At 43.0% G+C, this 25197-nt stretch overlaps 1 protein-coding gene across 1 annotated transcript in view; it reads left to right on the plus strand.

The window, feature by feature from the left end:
- bchs (WD repeat and FYVE domain containing 3 bchs) overlaps positions 1-25197 on the plus strand; it is a 244799-nt gene that overhangs the window by 195471 nt on the left and 24131 nt on the right. Inside the window, exons 57-63 of the mRNA XM_070538948.1 lie at positions 1046-1199; positions 1315-1406; positions 3750-3962; positions 5244-5394; positions 9484-9731; positions 15440-15667; positions 20117-20308. Coding sequence (XP_070395049.1) covers positions 1046-1199; positions 1315-1406; positions 3750-3962; positions 5244-5394; positions 9484-9731; positions 15440-15667; positions 20117-20308 — 1278 coding nt within the window. The remainder of the gene's footprint in view (positions 1-1045; positions 1200-1314; positions 1407-3749; positions 3963-5243; positions 5395-9483; positions 9732-15439; positions 15668-20116; positions 20309-25197) is intronic.

Below are 25197 nucleotides of genomic sequence, written 5' to 3' on the forward strand. Positions count from 1 at the left end.
TCCCTAGGCGAGTCGACTAGGGAATCTGAAGACTGTCCAACATCAAATCATAATCATTGACTCCATTGCGATACCACGCCCACGCTGGCAACAACCTGCAGTAACTCTGCCTCCAAAGAGACTGGTTTGGAATCTGTGGCAGAAAAGCAACCAGCGACACCCAGTTCGTTGTTGTTGTCTCCCTTCTTTTCATCCTTTTCTCAGGTTTCCAGGTAATGGTGGGTTGAGCGCCTTTCGTAGGACCCTTCAACACTCGGTGTCCACGCTACGTTGACGTCTGGATAGGAGGCGTGGTGGTTTGACACATGGCAAACGTCCAGTTAACGCCTTTGTGGTGTTGAGACGTAACAGGGCACACCCTGTTCCACCGTAGCCTCGTAGTGCAAGTCTTTGAAGAAGGAGCGGAAGTACCGCAAACAGAGTGTTTGATTGCCAGTAACTCCGCTTCTGCTGAATGCATTGAAGTGCTTTTTGCGACAAAGTATTTCTTAAGTAGTCTATTTTAGCTTCAAATGCATTTCTCAACTTCAGTAGAAGGTGATTCAGGGCCCCTTTAATTGTTATAGCCAATAATGCAGCAGGCAACATTGTAGTAAGCAGTTTATATTACCAAAGAACATAAAGTTCACAGTGCAACAGCAGCTCATTGTTACACCCAAGTATTGTCAAAACTAGTAATGCTATAAGCGGCTTCAACTCTACTTCTTTCTGTATAATTAATGTTTGAATGTATGTCCCTTTTCCTTTATTCGTGCAACCTGGTTATGACAGTTAACGCTTATAACAATTAGATTTTCTCGGCACTTGAATATTATTGTAAAGTAGGTTCACCCGTACTTCATTTACTGATGCTTAAGAACAAAAATCTTTGTTACACTTAATGCATAGTTAGAGCTGTCTTTCTGTATGACATTTTATCGTGTTCACTTAATTGCTGGATCAAATACTTTTGTCTGACCCAAAGATATTTTCAGCTATTTTCACGTCTTCTGCTGTCTTCTTTGTGGAAGTCAAGTTTCTGAGGAAATTGCTTTCTCTTTCCTAGGGGGGCCACTTTGACCTGGCAGACCGCATGTTTCACAGCGTGAAAGATGCCTGGCTTTCTGCCTCAAAGCACAACATGGCTGATGTCAAGGAACTCATTCCCGAGTTCTTCTATTTGCCCGAGTTTCTTTTGAACAGCAATCGGTTTGACCTGGGTACGTTAAAGTCTTTGACTTTCTTGCACAAACAGCATTCTGCGTCATACATCCTTGCACGATTGCCTTATGTGACATTTAGCTTATGCCATGGTTGTTTTGGGTCATTAAATAGGCTGCAAGCAGAACGGCGTTCAACTCGACAACATAGTGCTTCCACCTTGGGCAAAGGGAGACCCTCGGGAATTTATACGAGTACACCGAATGGTATGAACAATGCAGATTTTGAATTCATATTGAATGCACCTGTTCTTGCGGTGAAAACAACTTGTTTAAATGGCCAAAAGTATAAAACAAGAACTATGTGTGTGAAAGTTGAGAAATTATCTTTCTATTTCATTCCAACTCATTCCAAGACATTTACCACTCTAAAAATTTTCTACATGTTTAAGAATTCAACTGTGCACGCATCAGCATATTTAAATTAATTAGACTTTGGCACATCATGGACATGTTATCGTTGATTTTATGTACTTATGTATGTGTATATGTATAGTATTACACTAAATTTCAAGGTGCTCCTGCTTCTGCAAATGCTGGTTTACTTGTATTCCTAATTAGTATACTGGACTTTGAGTTCTGTACAGTGTCACATGCAATAGGGATCTGTACAATGTAGCCATTGTCCAACCTTTGTATTTTGCTATTTTGCAATTTAAGAATTATCCTGTGTTCACTTTCATATTGCCAAGCCAGTTTCTTCTTTTCCTCATATATTCATATTCAGTTTGATCAGACAATTTTGCTATTTTAACAGACTTGCTTTGTTTGTGTGCTTGGTACTATAGGCGACGAGGGCTCGTCGTAAGGTGCCAGCAGTGCCCTGGCAAACAGCACTGCCACTGGCAGCAGTAAAGCAATGGCATGTGTTACAGACGACTGGGCGAAGGCACGAAGCGCACACAAGCTGCTTCCAGTGATCTTGCACTGCGGTTTCCCAGGCCTGACAAACTGGAAAACACATTTTCATGCATCTGCTCTTGGGAAATGTTGCCGCTTGCATGAGACAGGTCACATCCATGACATCATCATAGTATAAAGGAGAAAACTAGTGCAAATTGCACTAAATATGCACCCCACAACGAAAGCTCACCGGGGCAAGCAAAGACATGGAGCTAGACGTAACAGCTTCTCTATTGCTACTCTAGCAGTTTGTTAGTTCGCTGTACACATTAAAATTGTGTGTGTCATTCATGTACTTTGGTGAAGGAGCAGGAAAATCATGGACAAAGGGAGACATGTGTCTTTCATGTTTGTTGCGCTGCTTTGCTGTTCGCGCGTTTGTGTATACATTGCTGTTCTCTGCCCGTTTCCTTTCTCGCCCCCCCTCCCCCCCCCCTCCCCATGCTTAGCCGTTCTTAATTTCTTAGCAAGTAGTCTAATCTCCAGTCTTGGTCTATTTCGCACACCTTGACTCGGCAGCCGGTGCTCATGTAAGGCCAGCGCAAAAGCGACAGTAATTACACCGCTGTGTTGGCGTTCGCTGTCGATGCAGAGCACACAGAGTCATGTACCAGCTGCAGCCACAGGTGGGAAGCACTAGAAATTAATATATACTTTGAAGGAAAAAAGATTGAGCCGCCAATAGAACAGCAAAATAATGTTTACAAATCCATGTGTTGACCTTTGGTGCGCTAGCTCTGGAGCCGTCACACCTGCGTTGGTGAAGATGCACAATTTACTTGGAACACAAAGCTCTTGTGAATGATTAGCTCCTTTATTGAGGTTAGAACAACCATAGACAAAAGCAGAGTAACCTCAGAAATGTACATATAATTGCATGCCGACCCTCACATATCCATTCTTTCCTCCATTTGATCTGGGGAGGTCGCAGTGGAAACCAATGTTACAAAATGCCCTCCCCATCTTTAGCCTCGTTTGAGTAACTGTTTGTGCACCCAAAAACACCACATGTTTGTTTGAACTTGGTTCCTCTAGGCATTTTGGCAACACATAACAAGAAACGAGGGAACATAGTCAACCAATGTAGTTGGCGGCTGCACCCACCCCGGCCGTCACATGCCATTACATTTGCAGCACCATCGCCTGAGGCGCCACTGGCCCAAACTCACCCACGCCCAGTCCTTATACCACAATTCACTATTGCACACAGGCAACACGAAGCATAATTGTACCTGTTTTTGCTGATAACAAAGGAAAATGGGGAGCAAAGCTTTTTGTTTACTAAACATATTGATTTTACTTAAGCATGATCTGAAAATTTCTGTGGTTTTAAATGCACAGGTTCATAGATTTTGCAATTGAATTTACATGCAGTTTTCATTATGTGTTCAGCTATATAGGTTTGGTTAGTAGACTCTTCCGTATCACATAACGTTGGGCTGTTAATAAATTAATCGAATGATTTGCTGCTTGTGCCAGGTGGTGGTGCCACTTTGATGCACCTATGCAATGCTACACAGACGCCTGTACAACCAAGTTGCTATTTTCAGAATTCTCACTGTGTATCAATGTTATCACACTACTGCTTACATACTTACATTTTTGTTGTAGTCATGTGTATGGATGCATTTTTTATGGCTTTCGCAGGCCCTGGAGAGCGATTTTGTGAGTGCCCACTTGCACGAGTGGATTGACCTCATCTTTGGCTACAAGCAGCAGGGCCAGCCAGCCGTGGAGGCTGTCAATGTCTTCCACCACCTGTTCTATGAGGGCAATGTTGACATTTACACCATTGATGACCCACTGAAGAAGAATGCCACCATTGGCTTCATCAACAACTTTGGCCAGATTCCTAAGCAGGTGACAAGATTATTTACTATGTTTCTTAATGTTTTCGGTAACAGGAAATGGGTTTTTGTTTCGTGAAAGGGTGAACATGAACAATGGTTGTTGGTATGTGAACTTACCCCATATCAAATTATGCATATTGATAGTTATTCATCACTAGTGATGAAAAGAGGATACATTATTTAATAAGCTTGAAGTTCTTAACAAAACAAAAGCATTGATTGATGCAGAATGAAATATAAATGGCTTCTGCACATTATATGCAAATTGCCAGTGCACATAAAAGTGTGCACAAAGATTCATGGAAGAGGTAGGCCAATACCTACAGAATGCCACTTTCCTGTGAGTACTGGGAAATACAACTTTGTCTTTTAAGTTATGCAGAAAACGTGTACACACTAACCATTACAAACAATGCTGCAAATTATTTGTGGCTCTCGTTGCAGTATCCTACCAGTTTGCAAGGACATCATTGAATAAATAAAATTTTAAAAGTTTGTTCAGCTGCATAATTTTCAGGACAGGCATGCATATCTGGTTGTTACCATAGTGCATTGTGCTCGATTGCATGTGTAACAGATTTGTCAGAGCTGGTCATGATGATGCTCGTGGCATTCTTCTCATTAATTTGAGCTCATTATGTGCACACAGACACTTGTTTTTGGTGAAGTAATTTTGAGGTGAAAAGCAAGCAGCCTTGTCCAATGCGCAATTACTTTCTTGGTTTAAATTTAGCTACTTCCAAGTATGAATGAGAATCCTGGAAAGTTCGTCTTTGCACCTTTCAGAAAATTGTTCCTGAAGAAATGGGCAACTAACAGAGGAAGATACCATTTTCCCATGTTGCCAGCACAAGTTTTTTCTTTGCCATCCCACCAACTCTGAATGGTCTATGAAGGAAAGCATAGCTCTGTATACAGACATGCTCAGTTAGTTTTCAGTAGGGCAAGTGGACCTCTTAATTGTTATTACAGCTCACCTTTGGTAGAAGCTGTGAGAAATTAGTCTCACAAATTAGTCATCTTGTTTATGGCAAATAAAATGTTTGAACATATCTCTTCTTTTGTTTTTTTGCAAACAGCCCCCCCCCCCCCTTTTTTTTTTCTTTAATGCTTATGTCATTCATCATGAACGCTAGACTGAAGTAGAAATTAAGCAGAAAGTACACAGAAGTTTTACATTAGTGCAAGCTTCTCTTGTGCTTAATTGTTCAAAGATTTATCATTTTTAATGTGTTTGGCATTTTGCTAATGCTCAGTGTTATTTTCTTTTATTCACCATCGTATGCAATAGCTTTTCAAGAAGCCCCATCCATGCAAAAAGCTGACCAACAGAACCAGCGTGGTGGACCCAGGACCCATTATGCCTGGCTTGAGCTACTGCCATGACAAATTGTTTTTCCATAACCTGGACAACCTCAAGCCGTCTCTACATCCACTCAAAGGTCAGCATGCTGTTGCCATGCCACAGTTGATGGGACTGTCTGGTTTTGTAGACTAATAAGTGTGCTGAGCAAGAATAACCGAAGGGCTTTATTTCTCGTTAGACACAACCACTAGAAGCCAACACACAATGGAGGCAAGCAAAAATTGTAGAAAAAATTTACGCTCCTTTGTTTATCTTTATATTCTTTAATAAAATAAAAGAGAAATTAAAGGGAAAGAAAAAAACAACTTGCTCTTGGTGGGAGCCAAATTCGCAGCCTTTGCATGATGCATGCAATTCTCTACCACTCAAGCCAAGGCACTGTCTGTCCCTCCCTCCACTTTCTTGGGTATTTCTGTGCCCCGAATTTTCTTGGCTTAATTGTCTGTTGGCTTCATCTGGTTGCTGATAGTGTGTTATGTGTTGCTTTATGATTGCTTCAGTCTCTATTGTGTAAGGTGTTTTTCTGATTGAATGGGTGAACTCCCTCGCACTGAGGTACAGAATGCTGATAATGAATAACTGCTGGATGAGTGCGTCCTGTGTAGTCATAAAAGTACAGTCATACCTCAGCATAACTAACACAGATACGATTAAGTAAATCTGAAGGTTTTCTTGCCAATATCGGCGTGTAATGAATGTATGCTTATAACTATAGTCGGGTACAACTTTAGAAAAAAGGTGCGTTTACTCCCCCAAGGTAGATGCACATGCGCCTCCACCAATATGCGTGCACTATAGACTGACGTCATGAGCTGGATGGCCGGTGACCCCGCCAATGGAGAAGATGGTCGCCCGCGCTTCGAACTGGGCCGAGTCGCGTCAGTCGTGTGCGTCTGCCCCTCGTCAGAGTGAATTCTGAAACTGTTTGTGGTGGCCTGTCATGCTGAAAATATTTTTTCAGGCCTACAATGCACCATTTGTGCCGCATGCGTTTATTCTGAGTCATGATCCGGCGACGAAAGATTGCAGCGAGCATCGCTGACGCTTTGCTACGTTTTGTCTGAAAACAGGATCCCGCAGCAACACACCGCTACAAACAAACATCCTGCGTGTTGTTCCATGGTGTTTTGTTTTGTTCCAAAGTTATGATGAGGAAAATTTGCCGAAGTCTGGTGCCTAATGTTAATGGCGGGTGTGAACGTGTGCTGCGTCGCTGTACAAAAATAAAAAAGCGTGATAAGGAACGAAAAAAAAGCTATTACATTCTAAAAATAAGTTTGTGAAAACACAAAGCCAAAAAAGACATATTTTATGCTATTTAAAACCAAAAGTATTTATTTAAAACGATGAATGAAGCATTTTTGTACCTTTCCTGCCTCGATCGTCCTCTCGCCTCAAGTTTGGAATGGTTTCGATAAACGCATAGTTTTCTTTAAGTACTTGTTAAATAGCAACTCATGTAAACCAGCGCAAAAGTCATGCAGAGCTGCTCTTTCTACTTTTGCCCCTTGCAATGAAGCTAAACAAACGACGCGCAGCGTTGTAGAAGGCACGGGATTATTTTTCTCTCGCGATCCGGTATGTGCTGTAGCATTCCAATCACGAGAGCTCTACCAAATCAGTAATGAACATACAAAACTATTTATTTATACCGAGAATTACGCGTTTTAGAAGCACGGTCTCTTGAATGGGACTATTTTAGTTGCGGAGGCAATTGGCTGTCACGCTTCGGTCATCTGGGCGAGGCCTCCCCTTTCTTCTAAAGTTGTATCCGACTATAATATTGTATCTAACAAAAGTATTTTCATGTTAGATGAGACTTTGTTATAAAAAGAGGAGGAAGAAGAGGAAATACATTTATTGAGAAAAAAAAGAAAGGACAAGCAGGTGTCTTTCTGCTTGTGTGGGGAGGCACCCTTTTTCCAGGGCTCCTGCGGCTCTTGCTGTCTCCCGGGCCTGCCGCACCAGTTGCTGCTGGTTACGAGGCTCAGCATGGTCTCCCACTACTTGGGTGTGGGGTTGGGTATTTGCAGGGCTGCCTTCACGTTGGGGCACGCCCATGTGGTGTGATATAGGGAGGCGTAGTCGTTACAAAGGGGACATTTATATGAGTATAGTGTGGGGTATATTGCGTGTAGTCTGCTTAAATGGGGGTATGTGTAGGTTTGTAATTGTCGCCATGCTACGGCGTCTTCACATGAGAGGGTCTTGTGTGGAGGTGGGTATTGTCGTCTGCTCAATCCGTGGTGTTGTAGTATGGCATTGTATCGTAAAGGTACGGGCTCCATAGATGCAGCCATATCCCTCTCTTGTGGCGCTCTGGAGGCATGAGCTCAGGCTACAGCGTGCGCACGCTGATTTCCACGGAGGGACTCGTGTCCTGGAGTCCATACTATTTCAACGTCCAGGTATCGGGAGGCTTGTTTGAGGAGTCGGTGGGCGATTGAAGATATTCTGCCTCTCACGTAGCTACGACAAGCTGCCTGGGAGGCAGTAATAATTGTGAGATGCTCGTTGGTCAGACTAAAGGTGACGGCCAAGGCGATGGATGTCTCCTGCACTACAAGGGCGCTGGCAGTGCAGACCGTCATCGAGACCACCTCTTGAAGGTTATGGTCGACAACACTGTCCATCATGGCTACTTTTTGTGGGTACTGCATGGCATCTGTGTATAGTGTGGTAGGCAGACTGCCATATTTTGTCTATAGAGTCCTTGCGCGAGCTTGGCGATGACCGGCATGATGTTCTGGGTGCATGTTTCTGGGGATAAGGGCTACCTTGATGTGCTCCCGGATGTTGGGGGCCAGATAGATTGCTTGTTCGTGGCCTTTGCCGTGTGTGGGGTAGCCTAGGCACGCTAGGACTGTTCTTCCTGTTGATGTGAGGGCTAGGCGCTCTCGTGGGCTTGTTATAACGAGGTTCAACTGTAATGTGTGTAAGGGCAATGTCACACATTCAAGGATATGGTCGTGTGCTCCCACGTCAATGCATTTTAAATTCTTACACGTGGCACGTCTGTTCAAGGCCACCATATGGCAGGGCAAGGTAGGTCACCCTTTGGGTGTAGACATGTTAATTCTTGTTTACTTTTTGATGAGCATGAATAATTAATGCCCTGAATTTTACTTCGTCCATGTGTGACATGAGGCTTGCAATTAAAAACCTCGATGCATCATAGCTTTATTATTATGGCAGTTATCCCTGCACATACTGTGCTTACTGTTTACCCAATTTTAATGTGCACCTAACTTTCACAAGCTTAAAGTAAGAAAATAAAAGTGCAACTGAATGTAACATGCCTTTGATCTATAAAAGAAAAATGCAGCATGCCCCTCACATTTGTGATCAGAAGAAACAAGATGTGCAGAACTTCACAGAAGCGAATTTTGTTTTAATGAGCTTTCATAATGAAAGTGGCATGTTGTTGCCATTCGCGCTTCGTTGGTCATTATACCAAGCACATAGGGGCGGTATTCTCAGGCAATCACATTTAAATATACTACTATCACATACGTAAGGTTTTGTGGACTCTGCATTGGACGTGTTGAAGTATGGGGATTGACAGTGTTCCAGGCCCTGTGTGCAAAAGTGAGCTTGGCACAATGCCAGAAGTGCTGGTGGCCATATATGCCAACATATCTGGTGCCAAGTCACGCAAAATCTCATGAAAGTAATAATATTATATCTATGAAATTGATTGACCAAGAATACTGCTCCAGATCGTAGTTGAGCACAAAATGAACCCACAGCAACCTTCATGAAAACATGCTATGTCGCCATGGCGATGACGGTGCATCTGGCAGCTCTGACGCTAGGCTGTTGGCAATGTTTCAAATGTGATTTGTTTCGTAACCAATTGTAATATGCAGACAATTTTTGGTTCCATAAAGAATATGTGTGTGAGGTCAGGATAAATACGGTAGTTTTCACCTCTCCCTCCCTCTCTGTCTTTGTCATATTTGCAGGATGTTTTACTAATTTTAAGGTTCAAAGGTTGGCAGGTAGGGCTTGACCCTTGCCATTGAAGATCAGTTTGTTTGTTTGGAATGAGTGATTGCAATTCATAATCTATGTAATAGTTCGTTTCACAGACCCTAATGATTAAAACTGCATTCAGCAAGAGATAATGAAGCCTGCACACATAATTGTTTTTCCTTTCTTCTAGAGCTAAAAGGCCCTGTTGGTCAGATAATACAACATGAGAAGACGGTGCTAGCCGTGGAACAGAACAAAGGACTCATTGGGCCCCTCTACAACCGCTACGTTGCCTGGGGATTTGCTGACTACAGCATTCGTATGGGCCCCTATGAAAACGAGCGCTGCAACTTTGTCTGGGAAGACGTGCCATCTGGAGAGATTCTTTGTTGTGCCTGCCCAGACAGTAAGATTATCATCACAGCAGGCACAAGTTCGGTAAGCAGCAGACATTGTCCTGAGCTTGAAGAAAAATGCTTCCAAAAATTCATGTAGCTTGCCTCCTTTCTACTTGCCTCGCTGCCCTTAACTGAATGCTGTCATTATCTTACTCAAATTTGCATTCAAGAGGGGCTGTAGTGCTACATCATCTGTGCCTAACATGAAAGTGTTCCACAAACAGATGAGTTCTGTAGAAATCAGCTATGTGGATAAAGGTTTACATAAAAGAAAGTAGGAACATGCCTCAATGTAGCACGAAGTTAGTGAGGAACCTGTGTAGGTTTCCTTTGGAGCTTAATGGGCTACTTTCAGGTGTGTACCAACTTTCCCTTACATAAAAGTGTTCCATGAGATTTAAATGTTCAGCGGAAAAACTATTTGGCATGTATCCTTTATGTCAGGCCAGAGAGAGAGAGAGTAAAACTTTATTGAGAAAGGGGGGGGGGGAAGAGAAGAAAGATAGAAGATGCGGGTGGAGCCCCTAGTCCAGGACCCCACTGGCTTGAGCGATTCGCTGGGCTTGGTCCAGGAGAGCCAGCTGGTTGTCCTGTTCCTCGTCCACAAGCCATGCCTCCCACTGCCTTAGAAAGTGGTTTTGTGAATTTGTGCTTGTTTGCTTGTAAAGGTTTTCTGGTGCATATGAGTGTAATGTGTGACAATGTAAGCTTTTTGCCATCCCAGGGACATTTGTCTGCATACCCTTCACCATGTACTTGTCTTAGCTTATGTAGATAAGGATAAGTGTTTGTTTGGAGTCAGGATGGATGGATGGATGTTATGAGCATCCCCTTTGTAACGGGGCGGTGTTGCTGCACCACCAAGCTCTTGCTATTATGCTGCCTAATGTCCTACCTAGCTTAAACAATGAAAGAAGAAAAAAAACATTATGAACTACCACGCCCAAATTTTCTGATCCCCTATTGCGAACTGTGCTTTTGTACGTCTCCGTCTTTTGTCGTTTCCCTACTTTTCTTCCACCAATTCTCCAATCGCCTCTTACTAATGTCTATTGCGGACATGTTTGCTTTACCACTGCTCCCGCTGAACCCAAGGGCTTCAAGGAGGCCAGTGGTGCCTAAATCCACCTCTGGGTAGACTTCTTCACATTCTAATAAAACATGTTCCGTCGTTTCCCTAGCTTTACCGCAGCAAGCACATGCTTCTTCTTCCTTTTTATATCTCATTTATAAGTGCGTGTTCTAAGGCATCCCGATCTCGCTTCGAAAAGTAATGAGCTTCCCTTTGAGTTATCATAAATGGTTTCCTTCCTGATTTCATTTTTTCCTCTTAAGTAGTTACTCATGGCAGGTTTCTTTTCCATTGCCGCCACCCATGAGATTATTTCAGCCTCTCTGACTTTCCGCTTAACCTTCTTTGTTGCTGTGTTGCCCACCCTACAGGCCGCATACTTGCTGGTAAGCTTCCTAGTTCTTTTCCTCCACTGTGAATCAATGTTTTTCCTGTACAGATACCTGAACACTCTCCCAGCCCATTTACTTTCTTCCATATTCCTCAGCCGTTCTTCATACTCACTTTTACTGTGAGCTTCCCTCACTTCAAAACTAGTCCAGCCCATATCACCCTGCACAGCTTTATTTGTAATCTTCCCGTGAGCACCCAATGCGAGGCGACCCACTGACCTTTGGTTCCCGTCGAGTCCTGATTGTACCCCTGATTTAAAGCAAACAACCGCATTTCCAAAAGTAAGTCCTGGAACCATTACACCTTTCCACATACCTCGGAGGACCTCGTACCTATTGTATCCCCATAGCGCTCTGTGCTTCATTATGGCTGCATTTCTCTACCCCTTTACTGTTATTGTTTTTTCCTGTGTTTCCATATATCTACTGCCTTCGTTTATCCATATAACAAGGTATGTATATTCTGTTACCCAAGGTATTTCTTGGCCCTGTATCTCCACTGTCTGTTCACTGTTTTCATTGAATACCATAACACCTGATTTTCTAACACTAAATTTCAAACCTAAATTGTTGCCTGCCTGTCCACAGATATTAGCCAAACGTTGCAAATCACTTTGCTTGTTAGCTAGCAACACAATGTCGTCCGCATAAAATAAACCTGGGAGTTGCTGCTCTACTACTGTACCTGCCTGTTTGTATGAGAGATTAAACCCGATATTACTTCCTTCTAGCGCCCTCTCCATCCTCACCATGTACATCATAAACAGCAGCGGGGATAAAGGGCACCCCTGCCTCAGTCTCTTGCTAATATGAACTTTCTCCTCGCTCCTCATCCCTCCCCATTCAATGCAAACGGTATTTTCTAGGTAAATCTCTCTCAAAAGCTGTAGACAATCGTTACCTAAGCTTTCCCCTTCCAGAATATCCCACAAAATCTTGCGGTCTATGTTGTCGTAGGCTCCTGTAATGTCTAAAAAGGCCACATACAGCGGTCTGCTTTCTGCTTTTGATATTTCCATGCACTTAGTAAGAACAAAGAAGTTATCATCGAAACGCCTACCTATTCTGAAGCCATTCTGAAGCTCTCCCAAAATGCCATTATTCTCGGCCCATGCTTGAAGCTTTAATTTGATTGCCTGCATTGCTAGCCTGTATATTACCGATATAATGGTCAACAGTCCATACGAGTGAATTCTGTCTTTTTCCCCTTACCTTCATAAATTAAATTCATTCTACTTTGTTGCCAACTGTCTGGTATTCGTCTATCTTTTAAAGTTTTTTCCACTACTTTCACCGGAGCTTCCTTACTTTTTGGTCCTAGTTCATTTATCAGCCTAACGGGAACCTCGTCTATTCCTGTGGCTGTACGCTTAGGAATTTTCTCTCCCACTTTCTTCCAGTTTAAATTTGTCAGCACCAGCTCCTTTTCCACTTGAGTCTCTTTCATGCTCTTTTTTTCTTCAAATGCAACCTCGTCATGGCCTTGAAAAGATTCTGCTGTTACTTTTCGGATGTAATTTATTGCCGCTTCTCCTTCCAGTCTGTTTTCATCTTCATCTAGGATATGTTGTATTGTTGTTGACTTCCTGCCTAATAATTTTATGTGGTTCCAAAATATTCTAGGTGCGGCCTTCTTTTTCTCACGTATTTCTGACAACTAGCGTTCACAGCACCAGTCCATCTCCTGCCATCTGGTCACTTTTCAATGGGGCCTACCAAACTCCCGTATTTTCTCTCTTTGCTGTTCAATATATCTATTGCAGTTTTTTAAACGTCCCTACAGGGCTAGTTCGACGTTCAGATATTTAGTACTTTAGCTATTCTTTCCACGCTCATATTTCCCTTCACACCTTCGTGTGCCGGGCACCACGTGAAGCTGTGAAAATTAGTGAGCTCATTGCCTATGCTTGTAATCACCGCTCGGTGTACCACCCCCAACAAGAAAAGGCGACACTCCTCCTGTGAGTCATTGAGGACAGCCTCGGAAGTCCCTCTGCTTTTGGCGTCCTTCAAAGCTAAAGCTACCGTGGTCGCCTCAGCCGTTGCCATACATGCAGTTTTCACTGACACCCCTACTACCCGATCCTCACACGTGGTGACTGCAATGTGTATGCCGCATTCAGAATAACTTGCCTCCATGTAATAAATGTCCGGCTTGCCTTCGAAACTCCTTCGCAATGCTCGTCTTTCGTCTTCCCCCGTGGTACCTTGGGTTCATATTCTTTGGGAACGGTGCTGCACGTATATGCGCCTGAATTTCCCTATCTAGAAGTAATGTCTGCACTATAAACCAGACACGGTGCACACCCCAGTTTGTTTAAAACAGTTCTCCCTTGGTTGGTTTTGCCTAACCTTTCTCTGCAAGACACAAAAACGGCCACTGTGTGCTCTTTGAAAGTGCTTTACACCTTTAGCTTCTCCATCCATTTCATGCTGGGGCTTTGAGGGAGCTCAAGTGCAGCCTTATATGCTCGTCCTATTATGACGTCCGACTGTTTAATCTCTTGTGCAGTGGTGTTCAAATACGGGATGCTGTACGTGACTCGAATGACAACAGAAGCATGCACTAGCCTAACTGTCTCATCCTCCGAAACGCCTTCTTGACTTAGCATGACTCTGCAGATCATTTTTGCCACCTCCATCACCGTGCCCTTGAGTAGCTGTATTGCATGCTTCGCGTTGGCTTTCGGTGGAATGCACATCCCCAAAATTTGGGGGGTTTGCACTTCACGGACTTCCTGTCCATTCAAAGTCAAAGGGAGTTATATATTCGGCTGGTTTGCCTGTCTGGCATATCTTGCACGCACTCACACAAACTCCCAACTTTTTGGGGGCGCATGCCATGCCCGCCACCCATGCAAAAAGCTCTGCCTGGTCGATTGCCCATTCCAAAAGGTCCTGCTTTTCACCATGGGATCCTCAAGTCACCCACAGGCTAATATCATCCGCGTATAATGCACTTCCTAATCTCGCTTCCCCTTCCAACTCTGTTGCTAACCTCCTCATGGCCACCTTAAAGAGGAGCAGAGAAAGTATGGAGCTTTGGGGGGCACCCACATTCGGCAGCCTGAAAGGTTCTAACCTAGTGGATCCTATTTTTGTGGTTGCCCTGTGATTACCCAGGAAGCTGTTTGCATATTGACATATTCGCTCCCCACAGCCCATTGACTCTAAGCTATCCGGAATGGCCTCGAGATATCGTATCAAAGGCTTTCTGCAAGTCCAACGCCAGCACCACATGGTCATCTGCCCCATTATGTAGGTGTAGTACCACCTGCTGTAAAGCTAGGAAAACATCCTGCGCAGATATGTTAGAATGGAAACCAAACATGTTCACGGGAAAAAGGTGATTTGTCTCTATGTGGTCCACAAGTTGATTTTATGTTCCACCTTTTCGAAGAGCTTTCCTGCACAGGAGCTCAAGGATATAGGCTTCAGATTTTTTATATCTCGAGGCTTCCCCAGCTTCAGAATCAGTATGATGTGGCTGATTTCCATTCGATGGGAGCTCTCCTTCTATCCATACCTGTGCGTTAAAATATTTGCTGAGCTCCTCCAAACTCTCGTGGCTGAGGTTCTGGTTCATGGCATTTGTGATCTGATCCGGTCCCAGTACCGTGTTCCTTCTAAAGGACTGGGTCTCCGCGTACACCTCAGCGTACACCTCAGCCACATGTATTGGGGCATCCGTATCCGGCTGAGGTGGACCCTCGTACTGCTCCTTGCGTCGTGTTATGTCACCATCAGTCAGTCACACACATAAATGTTTGAGCTTTTTGATCCAGTCCTCCAAGCGCTGCTTGCATACTCATTTTCAATGAGCTTTAGTGTTTTCTGTCCAGCCGTCTTTGTTCTCTCCGGGTCCGTCATGCCGTGTAGGACATACCACATTTTCTTCGTCCCCAGCGTTCCCCTGAGCAAGTCACAAAATTGATGCCAATTCCCCTCGTGCTAGAGTCCATACAATGCATTACAAGTAATTGCTGCTTGAAAACAAATTCAATGTTTCAAATTGCCCAGTAGGTAACTCGGTCTTGTATGTTGTCAGCCTTGTGGTTGGATCATAATTCACAGAGCATTAGGATCTCAAAGCTCTCAGATTCAATCTTCCAGTCTTATTTTCTTATTGTTCTAATTGTCAACAAGAATGACAGTGCTTGTTGTTGCCAATAGTGATGCCGCTTGAAAGTTCTAAAATGTCATGGTAGGGGAAGCAGAGAGCTGGAGCTCCTGTAGTTTTGTTCCTTGTCCCACTAGGTCAGGCATTCTACTTGACTTTCTCAGGTGGTGACTGTGTGGCAGTACGACAAGAAGAAATTGACATTGAAGCAGAACCTTCACGGCCACACAGAGGCAGTCACTTGCCTATCAGCATCACGACCATACAACTTGATTGTCAGTGGCTCTCGGGACTACACATGTATATTGTGGGACCTGAGTCGCCTCGTCTTCGTGCGCCAGCTGCGAGGTCACACAGCTCCAATTGCTGCTGTCGCCATCAATGACCTTACGGTAAGGCATGCAAAGGTTTTAACACAATTAAAGCTGCTTTGTAGTAAATATCAAAAATTACCAGAAAGCGCTTTCTTGTTAATAAATGAAGAATCTATAGATTATTTATTCACCGGGGCACAGGAGCATGTAATATCCGCTAGAGTAACAATAAAAGAATAAAATTTTTACCCTATGATTTTATGCACTGATGGAGTAAGGGAAAAAACCTAAAGCATGTGATTTATGATTTGCTCATCCATCCTATTGAAAGTGAACCACAATACCAGGATTTGGAGGCTTTCATATAAACATTGCGTACACTTCATTTTAGAAAAATTAATTCTAGGGTTCTTACTAGTCTTAGATAATAAATATATTCCTTAGAGTCCAGATTTACCGTCATTTTCTTATGTAAGTGCCGTGTGCGATTGACAGTCACCACAGTGATAGTCTCATTATTACACAGATTGCTGTTATGGGTGACAGGCCAGTCAGGGGGACGCTTTCACTACATAAGAGAAAATACTGTCGAATCTCGTTAATTAGAACACGCTTAATTCGAACTTCCGGTTTATTCGAACTGATGCCGTGGTCTCGTCAAAGTTATGTGTATTCCATTGGGCGAAAACGCGCAGTAATTCAAACGCACAAGCATTTGCGACCTTTAATTCGAACATACCACGCTCTGACAATGCTCTCAGCAGCGCGCCAAATCACGCGGCTGCGCCTCCGACCAGCATTGCTCTGACCCCACCATAGAGGAAAGGCTTAGAAGAAGCCCCTCAAGTGAGCCACGAACGGAGGAGACCAGTTAGAGTGACCCTTACAGTGACGTAGGCGTGGGAAATTGGTATCATGCAGACCCGCCCAGCTGCTTTATTCGTACTCGTGTCTGGTTCAGCCAGATTGCTTGTTTCGCACTATCGTCTGCTCGCATCAGCTCTCGCTTGCGCTTTTTTTTTTTTTTTTTAGTTGGCTTGGTTGGTCTCGTTTGCTTTCTTTTTTTTTTTTTTAACAATGACGCGTCTAAACCGAGATCTGCCGATGGAAAGGTTGTTGGAGACAGTGCGCCATATCCAATTCTGTACGACAAGACAGAGCCTGAATACAAGGACACGACGGCAATACCCAGTACTTCATTCTCCTTGTCTTTTGAACACGGCAACGCCACAACAGAATGGAGCACACCAACGTGATTATGATCAGCTGCAACGACTTCGTCATCTTGATAAGACATGACTCCCACTAAGAACGCAGGACGAAGAAGGTAAACACAGTGCCAATCTGTCAGCACATGAAGGACAAAACATGTGAGGAAGCAGAAGGAAAGAGCAGCGGAGGCCCAGTCCGGCTTCGGCCACACCGTTGCTTTGGTGGCAGTAATTGCCAGAGGTAATTAGCACCATCCAGCAAGCTGGTAGGAAAGCAAATCCACTTCCCTCCCACCTTTCCTTGCAACTACACTCCCCTCACCCTCCCTCTCAACTCCCTCTTCGATGGTCTCCGCGCAAGCACACCTCCGTGCCAGTGTCAGTGCCGCCAGCCCTGCCGGCCCGGCACCAGCTTAGCCGGCTTCTTGAAGTTTCATTTTCTGCCGTTATCAGGGGAAGCAAGCGTTGGCCAGCGTAGGCAGTTTCGTAGTCCTCATTCGCTCTGTGCTCGTGCACCACTATATTTCACGACTTGCACCATTCGTGCATCTTGCTATGGTGCACAAATACCCCAAAAGCAAGCCCTTCTTTTAATTTGAACAAATTTTCGGAACCCTTCAAGTTCGAATTATCGAGATTCGACTGTATATGAATCCGAGTCCTGATCATGATGAAAACTAGCACTGAATTGCATTATGATAGAGTGTGGACTTAAGCGCTGCATATAGTGGCACAATATGTAAGAAATTTATAGGTAGTACTATTTGTTTAGAGAGGGCTGTGTGTTTCAGATGTGTTGCCAGGAAGGTCTTTGTTTAAGTGGAAGTGGCACACCATAGGGCATTGTGTGTTCTACCAGGATTTACTGTGGGCCAGTTCACATGCTGTGATGTTCTTTTTTTTTTTTTTGAAAAGCATGAAATGGTCCTTTGCTTCATTGTGGACATATTCATAATACATCAAAAGCCGTTGTGAATGCAGTGAATTCTTCCACAGGTGATTAGGAAATGGAATAGTTTGCCTATGTGTATAACTAATTGTAACATTTTAGCTGATTTCCTATTATTCGTTGAAAACTACTTGCATGCTTTCCAGAGGGTTAACTATGAGCTGTCTGGTTACATGCACTTTTACATAGCTTGTTCATTAAATCCTGTATTAGTGTTTCATCCATTTTTACTGAGGGGTGTGTAAATATTCAAGATTTCAAATAGGAGCTGAATAGTCCTCGCTATTTGATTTTTGTTCAATTCGAGAATTCATTATTTGAAATTGTCCACATGATGAAATCCTGATAAGCCAAAATCTTTTAGTTTAAATTACCAGGTAATTTGAACTGCTCTGTTAATCCCAGCAAAGACCTATGTATTTGAATAGGGAAAAAGTGCCTGCAAATGCAATGTCCAAAAGTTGCCAAACAGTTAATCCAAACAAAATTTCTCACTCCCATGACAGCCTTTTGGGAATATATGAGCCAAAAGTGAAGGTTCTATGAATTGCTAGTTACCGTAATGTTGTGTGCCATGAAAATGACAAGGAAAGACATGCCGGAAGTCAAGACCGAACCGGAGCAATCAAAGTGGTGCATCTCATCGTATGCTGATAAGACTTCAGGGCTAGCCCAGTATAATCCAGTGCTGAGGTAACTGTGGAGGAAGGAGGGTGCCACTTCCCTAGTTGGTCACAGTTCATGGGGCTTGGTTAGAGTTACGTCAACTGTTTTTCGTAGCACTTCAAGTAAAGGAGTGAGCACAGCAGCAGCAGTTCCCAGTGAAATTTGTCTATGCCCTAGCAACACAAACATAAATACATACAGGGAAGATTATCCTGCCACAGCACTGTGAGTAGTCTGTTCCGACCGGTTCAACATGGCAGTGTGCAGGCCGCTCACTTAGTTCTGAATTTGCATTCCAGCATGACGGCAAGATGTAAATACGTAGTATGATCAGCCTTTGCTTAGTCTCATCTCAAGCACAGGGCAAATTTGAATTAATGAGATACTACTGTATTAATATTTTTCTGTTCAGTTATAAGAGATAATATTTATTAGAGTCTTGTGGGAGAGAGACCGATACAAGTGAGGACTCTTTCAAGTAATTATGCTGCAGGAGAGCCACAGTTGTTGCATTGAGGCACCAGTTCTTGAGCAAACGCACGGGGAAGATAACTTCTGCTCTATAATATGCAGTCATTCAACAAGAATGCCTCACATTTAAGCAGCCTAATATGAATTAATTGTCTTTATTTAATAAACAAAGCAATTTACCATTAATCCAGTGTCATCATATTTACATTCATTTAAACAATGTTGTGTTGCTTTCTTGTTTAATTACTGTCATTGTTATGGTGCACCAGATAACAGAAATCAGTTGTTTCTTGTTTACAAGCTCCTCTGTTGACTGAACATCCAGTTGTGAATGGCATTACATGCACATATCAAGTAGTGTAAATAAGTCTTTTCTTTTTCCAGATTCCCAGTATTATATATATATATATATATATATATATATATATATATATATATATATATATATATATATATATATATATATATATATATATATATATATATATAGACACACACACACACACACAACCAAAGAAAGATGGTAGCTGCAGTAGGATGGTAGCTGTGGTGTACTGCCAAAGATGGTAGCAAAAAAGACTTGAATTGTCATCAGTTCAGGAATGTAAATTAAGTCTCTTTTACCCTCCTTGAATCTTTCCTTCAGTATTCTTAAGATCAATGTTTCCTTATTCAAATAATCCGTTCAAACCATGTATAGAACAATAGGCATTCACTTGAAAAAGAAATCATTCCCATTCCACAGGAAAAGCACAACATCCTCGGTATGCATACTGTGATTCACAGCTTTGGTCCGCAGTCCTAGTAAAGTACTAATTGTTTACCATCTACCGCGGTTAACACTGAACAGAGAAAGAAGTTTGAATTAATTAGTGACTACTTCTCATGGTCAGGTAGTAGGCTTGCACTGCAGCCGCTAACATTTTTATGATTGTAACGTTTGTCTATCTATATGATTTTCAGTTCTTCATTGTCAAGTGCCAGATTTTTGCGAGTATTGTATGAGTACGAGTGAAAATTTTGAAGAGAGCTTTACATCTGCGCTGTGATATCCAAATTTAGTAATTGATGCTTCAATTTATTGTGTTGAAAGATTTTCTGGTTTTACTTTGTTTGCACTGTAGTGAAGTAATGATGCACAGCTGTGGCACTCATTCCTTTATTGTGTGTTTATGCAGATATGTATGCATGCATGCATTTTGAATTGACAAGAAACTGGAAAATTTTCAGGGAGACTTGGCAACATGTGCTGGCACACACATTAGCCTGTGGACCATCAACGGGCAAGAGGTGGCCAGTGTGAACACTGCCACTGGTCGCAGTGACCGCTTGCAGCAGATACTTTGCGTCTGCTTCTCACAGCTAAATGAATGGGACAACCAGAATGTCATCATGACAGGTTCCAGTGATGGTGTTGTCAGGGTATGTCATGATTTAGTAGTATTTCTTAACCTTTTCAAAGTTTTTCATTATTTGCAATGCATTCACAAGTACACTGTGCTTGTAGCCAACTTGATTCATGGCTGTACTCACAGCCAAGGGTCTTCTGCAGCTTTAAAAAAGAAAGGCACAGCGGGCACATATACAGTAAATAGCTTTAGGAGACATGTCGTCGTGAATCTTCCTTTTCCTTTATTTTGCACCCAGACTGTGTTTAAATAGCAGCCTAATAAGGACTATGCTATTTGTTGTGCAACCCTAAAGCATTTCAATGACCTTAGGGTGACTACGGTAGTTGAACAACACTTATTGGTAGCCCATGCATTTAGTGCACACATGCATCATAAAACCTGTGTTGATAAAAAGGGCACATGTAGTGCACATATGTGCAGTGACCATGAGGTAATTTATGCATGATATGTACATAAGCATTATTTGCCAACAGTGAGGGTTCCCTACAAGGCACTACACATACTGGTTACTGGTAAAAGCTATGTTATATTTTGTGGGTCTGGTGTTGTGTATGTATCTGCATTTGTTTCAAAACGCCTGGTAACATCAGATGAAGAACTATTAACTGCAATGAATTTCTTCTGCACAAAAGCACTCTCTTGGCAATGTATGATAGTGTTCATATCAGCAGTGTTGCAAGCGACAGCAAAACCTTGAGAATACTAGACTTTTAAAAAATAAAGGGAACACCCCCTTGAAAGCTAGTTGTAGTGAAACATATGCCTTGAAGGAGATTCATAAGCTAATGTTCCACCCTCTGCATGACTTTAAAGGGACATAGAAGCAATGTCAAATCAAGCTAAATTGATAGATCAGTGCTCTAAAATGTCTCAAGTGTTGCTTTTACTGAAAACAGCACATCTCTGAGGAAGAATATGATGCATGCAAATGTAAGGCAAGGTTTGTGCCACTGCTGTCAAAATACTATGTAACCAACTCCCAATTACATATTATGATTGTATTAAAATTTGTTAAATTTATTTTTAAAATTACATTGCTCACTTGAACATTAAATAAACTTAAATTGGGCCAATTTTAATGAATTTGTCAACAAAACTGTGTGATGCTAACTCACGCTGTGGTGCAGTAGCAAGTTTGTACGAGTGTGGCACCCTCTCTGCGTAGTCCCGTAACCCACAGAGAGCGGCAACGCCTAATAAGGCATGATCTCCAAGACGGGCACAGCACAGGAATCCTGCATTGTGCAGGTAATGTCAGTCATTACCAGTGCAGTGCAGGATTTCTGTGCTGTGCCAGTCTTGGAGATCATGCCCTACAAGGCGCTGCTAATTACCAGCACAGTGCAATGCGGAGAAAATCTACCTCTCTAGAAAACTTTAAGGGACCCTGTAACAGCTTCGTTAAGGCCACCATTTTTTTTATCTAAATGTTTTGTTAGCATGTTAAAGAACTAAGAGCAAGAAGAACTGTGAGAATCAATGCACGCAAACCAAAGTTATCAGTCACAGAAACTTCAACACACAAGCAAAATTAGAATTACTCTCAAATTTTTGCAGTTCTGGAGGCCACGTTTCACCCTCCCATGACATAGAACTGTGGCGCCCCATAGCAGCAGGGCATTGATAATATGAAGTGGGAGTCGGTGCGCCGTGGTTGCCAAGCCTTCTCAGCTTGTTGATGGCATCACCATTGCCTCCTTGATCAGGCAGTGTGCAGTCTCACTTCTATAGTAGTTACAGCAGCTTCAGTGAGGCAGATATTGGCATGCCATGTGCTTGGCAAATTGATGCATCATTGCCATGGGTACAACACCTTCATGTAGCTGTGTGATAATTACACGATAATTAAAACAGCAATAAGATGTAATGAAATAGTTTTTTTTCACTGTATTAGTAATATCATATGTAAGTAAATCACTCATTACATTTTAATTAATGATTATAGTGCCACACATTGACGTCAAGTTCATCACGAAATGCATCAAATAGCCGCATTGTGACGATGCTATCAATCCCTCCCAACAAGTTTTCTTGGGAGCATCAGCAGTTTTGCATGCAATTCTATTCCTCTTTTATGCATTCGGAAGAAATAGAGACAACAGATAGACAGACCTGGCATGTAAAAGTTATGAAAAGGTCTGTTAAGCCAGGCCATGAGGAGTCTTGTCATTCCATCCGCTATTGCTGCTTCTCTCTTCTCCAAACTCGGGGACTTTTGATTTTACAGTGCTGTTACTAACAAGTCTAAATTTACTGATCATATGTCACAATCTGAAAAATGTTGGCAAACGAGCTGGTGTTCGGGTTTTATTTTCCGCTCCGAAACCCAAGCATGTCGGATGTATAAAGAAAGTAGTTTATTCGGTTCCCCTGTGGTGTTGTTCATCATTTGTAGGCCAAACAGGCAGATGTCTGAATGACCAATTGTATGAGCATCGATATAAGATGGAAAACCAGCTCTCCAGTCACATTAGTGCTCATTGTAAGGCTCACAAGTCCATTCCAGATTTTCATAGAACCTGTGTTTTGAACAGAGCTGATGATCAAATGACAAGAGAGATATTGGAAGTGCTTGAGATCAAGAAGCGTGGTGATGCTTGTATCAGTGAACCCTCAGTTTCTCTATCGACAAAGGAACCAGCGTATCTTGAAAGCGGCGCTTAGAAGCTGTTGTGTATCGTGTTTTCGTTATGCGATGCAGATGACAGCAATGTTCTGTCTTTTTTTCTTGTTGTTTTGATTCTTGGCAGCAGCTATTTATTCCTGTGTCAAGAAATAAAACACTCAGTTGTTAGTGCGCCTATGTGGTAGTCCTTTGTTGCCTTCCTTCGTCCATTGTTTTATTCGGCGCCTTCGTTGTTATCAGTTATTTACCTAGCTAAAATTTCACCTGAGTACGCTTCTCTTCTAAACCACTCTGAATCAGGTGAGGTTTGTTCAAGCTATCGGGGGAGTGGGGAGCCAGAACTCAGTACTGCAAAAAAGTACCCAGAAACTCTACTGGAGTTGTCAAAGTGGGCATAAGCCTAACCCCAAATTTTAAGTTGGCCGACCCACAAATTGAAGCTAGCGCACCCCCAAATTTCAACTTGGTTCACTACCAAATTTAAAGGGGTACTGACACAAAATTTTGAAGTCGAGTTAACGTGTGAGATCAATTTATGTGGGCACACACACATCTACAAAATATCAACGGCGAATACAGCTTAGAACATATTTAAAATCAATTTTGGCTGTACTCACAGCCAAGGGTCTTCTGCAGCTTTAAAAAAGAAAGGCACAGTGGGCAAATATACAGTAAATAGCTTTAGGAGACATGTCGTCGTGAATCTTCCTTTTCCTTTATTTTGCACCCAGACTGTAACAGTAACACATCAAGTATGTGCGCGCAGCCAACCGCAAGACGCAGCACCTCGTGACATCGACAACAAGAAAGGAATGTGAACAACCAATAAAACGCTACGTCACGAGTTTACGCTGCCGTCGAGGCGGGCCCTGCGAGCAAGTTTCTCGTTGCGATCGATCGTCTTGGCTTTCTCCCTCTCTCTCTCTCTCTCTCTCTCCCTTGTCGTGATGTTGACCTCACTGCTGACGCGGCACAAAAATCAGCTAAAATTTGTTTCTGACACAAAATAACCCATACAGTGACCTCGAAAGTGTGCATGTTGTAAAATGTCGCGCAATATAGAAAATTGTTGGCGTGATTTTGACTCGCAAGCAGTCAGCGCAGCCACCACTGCAATCATCTCTGCGAAGCGGCTCGCCTGGCTAGCGTGTTTTCTCATCGCTGCCAATGGCGTCGGGAAGACTAATTGTATTGTCACTTATTATCGACATAAATGTGCAGACATTTATTGTTTTGGACAGTATAGATGGTTTATTACCTGCTGCAGACTGGTCGCAAGGGCCGTCGGCTCGGATCCGATGGCTAGCGAGCTAGGCCTATATACCGTTTCCAAGCGATCGCCAGCTCGTTTGGCTTGCTCGTTGGCTATACTGTCAGCATCGATAAGCGGCAGAAGTGGTCCAAGTTCGTGCGCACCACTGGACGCTTAGAATGGACTCCGTCGAAGAGCAGCCAGATTTGCTCGTTTCATTTCGAGCGTGCCTGGTATAAATAAAACAGGCCGAGCTTAAAGCAGTCCAATGATCTTCCACCAAGACTACGTCCCCCAAGCCTGATTCTGTGTCGACTTTTACCTCGCCTTGTGTCCTGCTCTGGAATATACTTCATTCCCAAAGCGTCCTCAACAAATGGCTCGTACTACTTGTACCGGTGCACATGCATATTGGTAGCTGTCGCTAGCCGCACTTTCCGAGTCACTGCTTTGTAGTGAATCCAATCAAATGTGGTTGGCCACGAATGTGTCACCGCTGGACAAGGAAAACAAGGACGACGATGATGGCGAGGACATTGCAAAGAAGGATCTTTAATAAAGTTTGTCCAATACAATCGCAAAGCACGTGCAGACGTAGCAGACAAATTAACAAGATGAGGCTCTTGCGCCGGCAAGCGCGCGGCCGTGCACACGTCACAGTTTTCTGCCATCACGTGTCCAGCTGTGTTTACATTCCTTCTTCGGCCCATCTCGTTGCTCTTCAAACCGAAACTTAGACTGGTTGCTGCAAACAAGACCTCAAATAATTACCTGTTGCGCTCTGAAGCCAATGCTGTTTCGTGCGGTGATTACTCAGTCATTAGCTACTTATTGCAACAGAAAAAACAAAATCGAAAATTTTTGTGTCAGTACTCCTTTAAGTTGGCCCACCCTCAACTTTCAGTTGGCTCACCACCAAATATAAGTTGGCTCACCCCCAAATTTCAAGTTTGGCCCACCCCCAAACTTCGAATTTTCCAACTCCCAAATTTCAAGTTGCCCCCCCCCCTACTACAGTAAA

This window comes from Dermacentor albipictus, chromosome 1 (assembly GCF_038994185.2).
Source record: "Dermacentor albipictus isolate Rhodes 1998 colony chromosome 1, USDA_Dalb.pri_finalv2, whole genome shotgun sequence".
NCBI lineage: Eukaryota > Metazoa > Arthropoda > Arachnida > Ixodida > Ixodidae > Dermacentor > Dermacentor albipictus.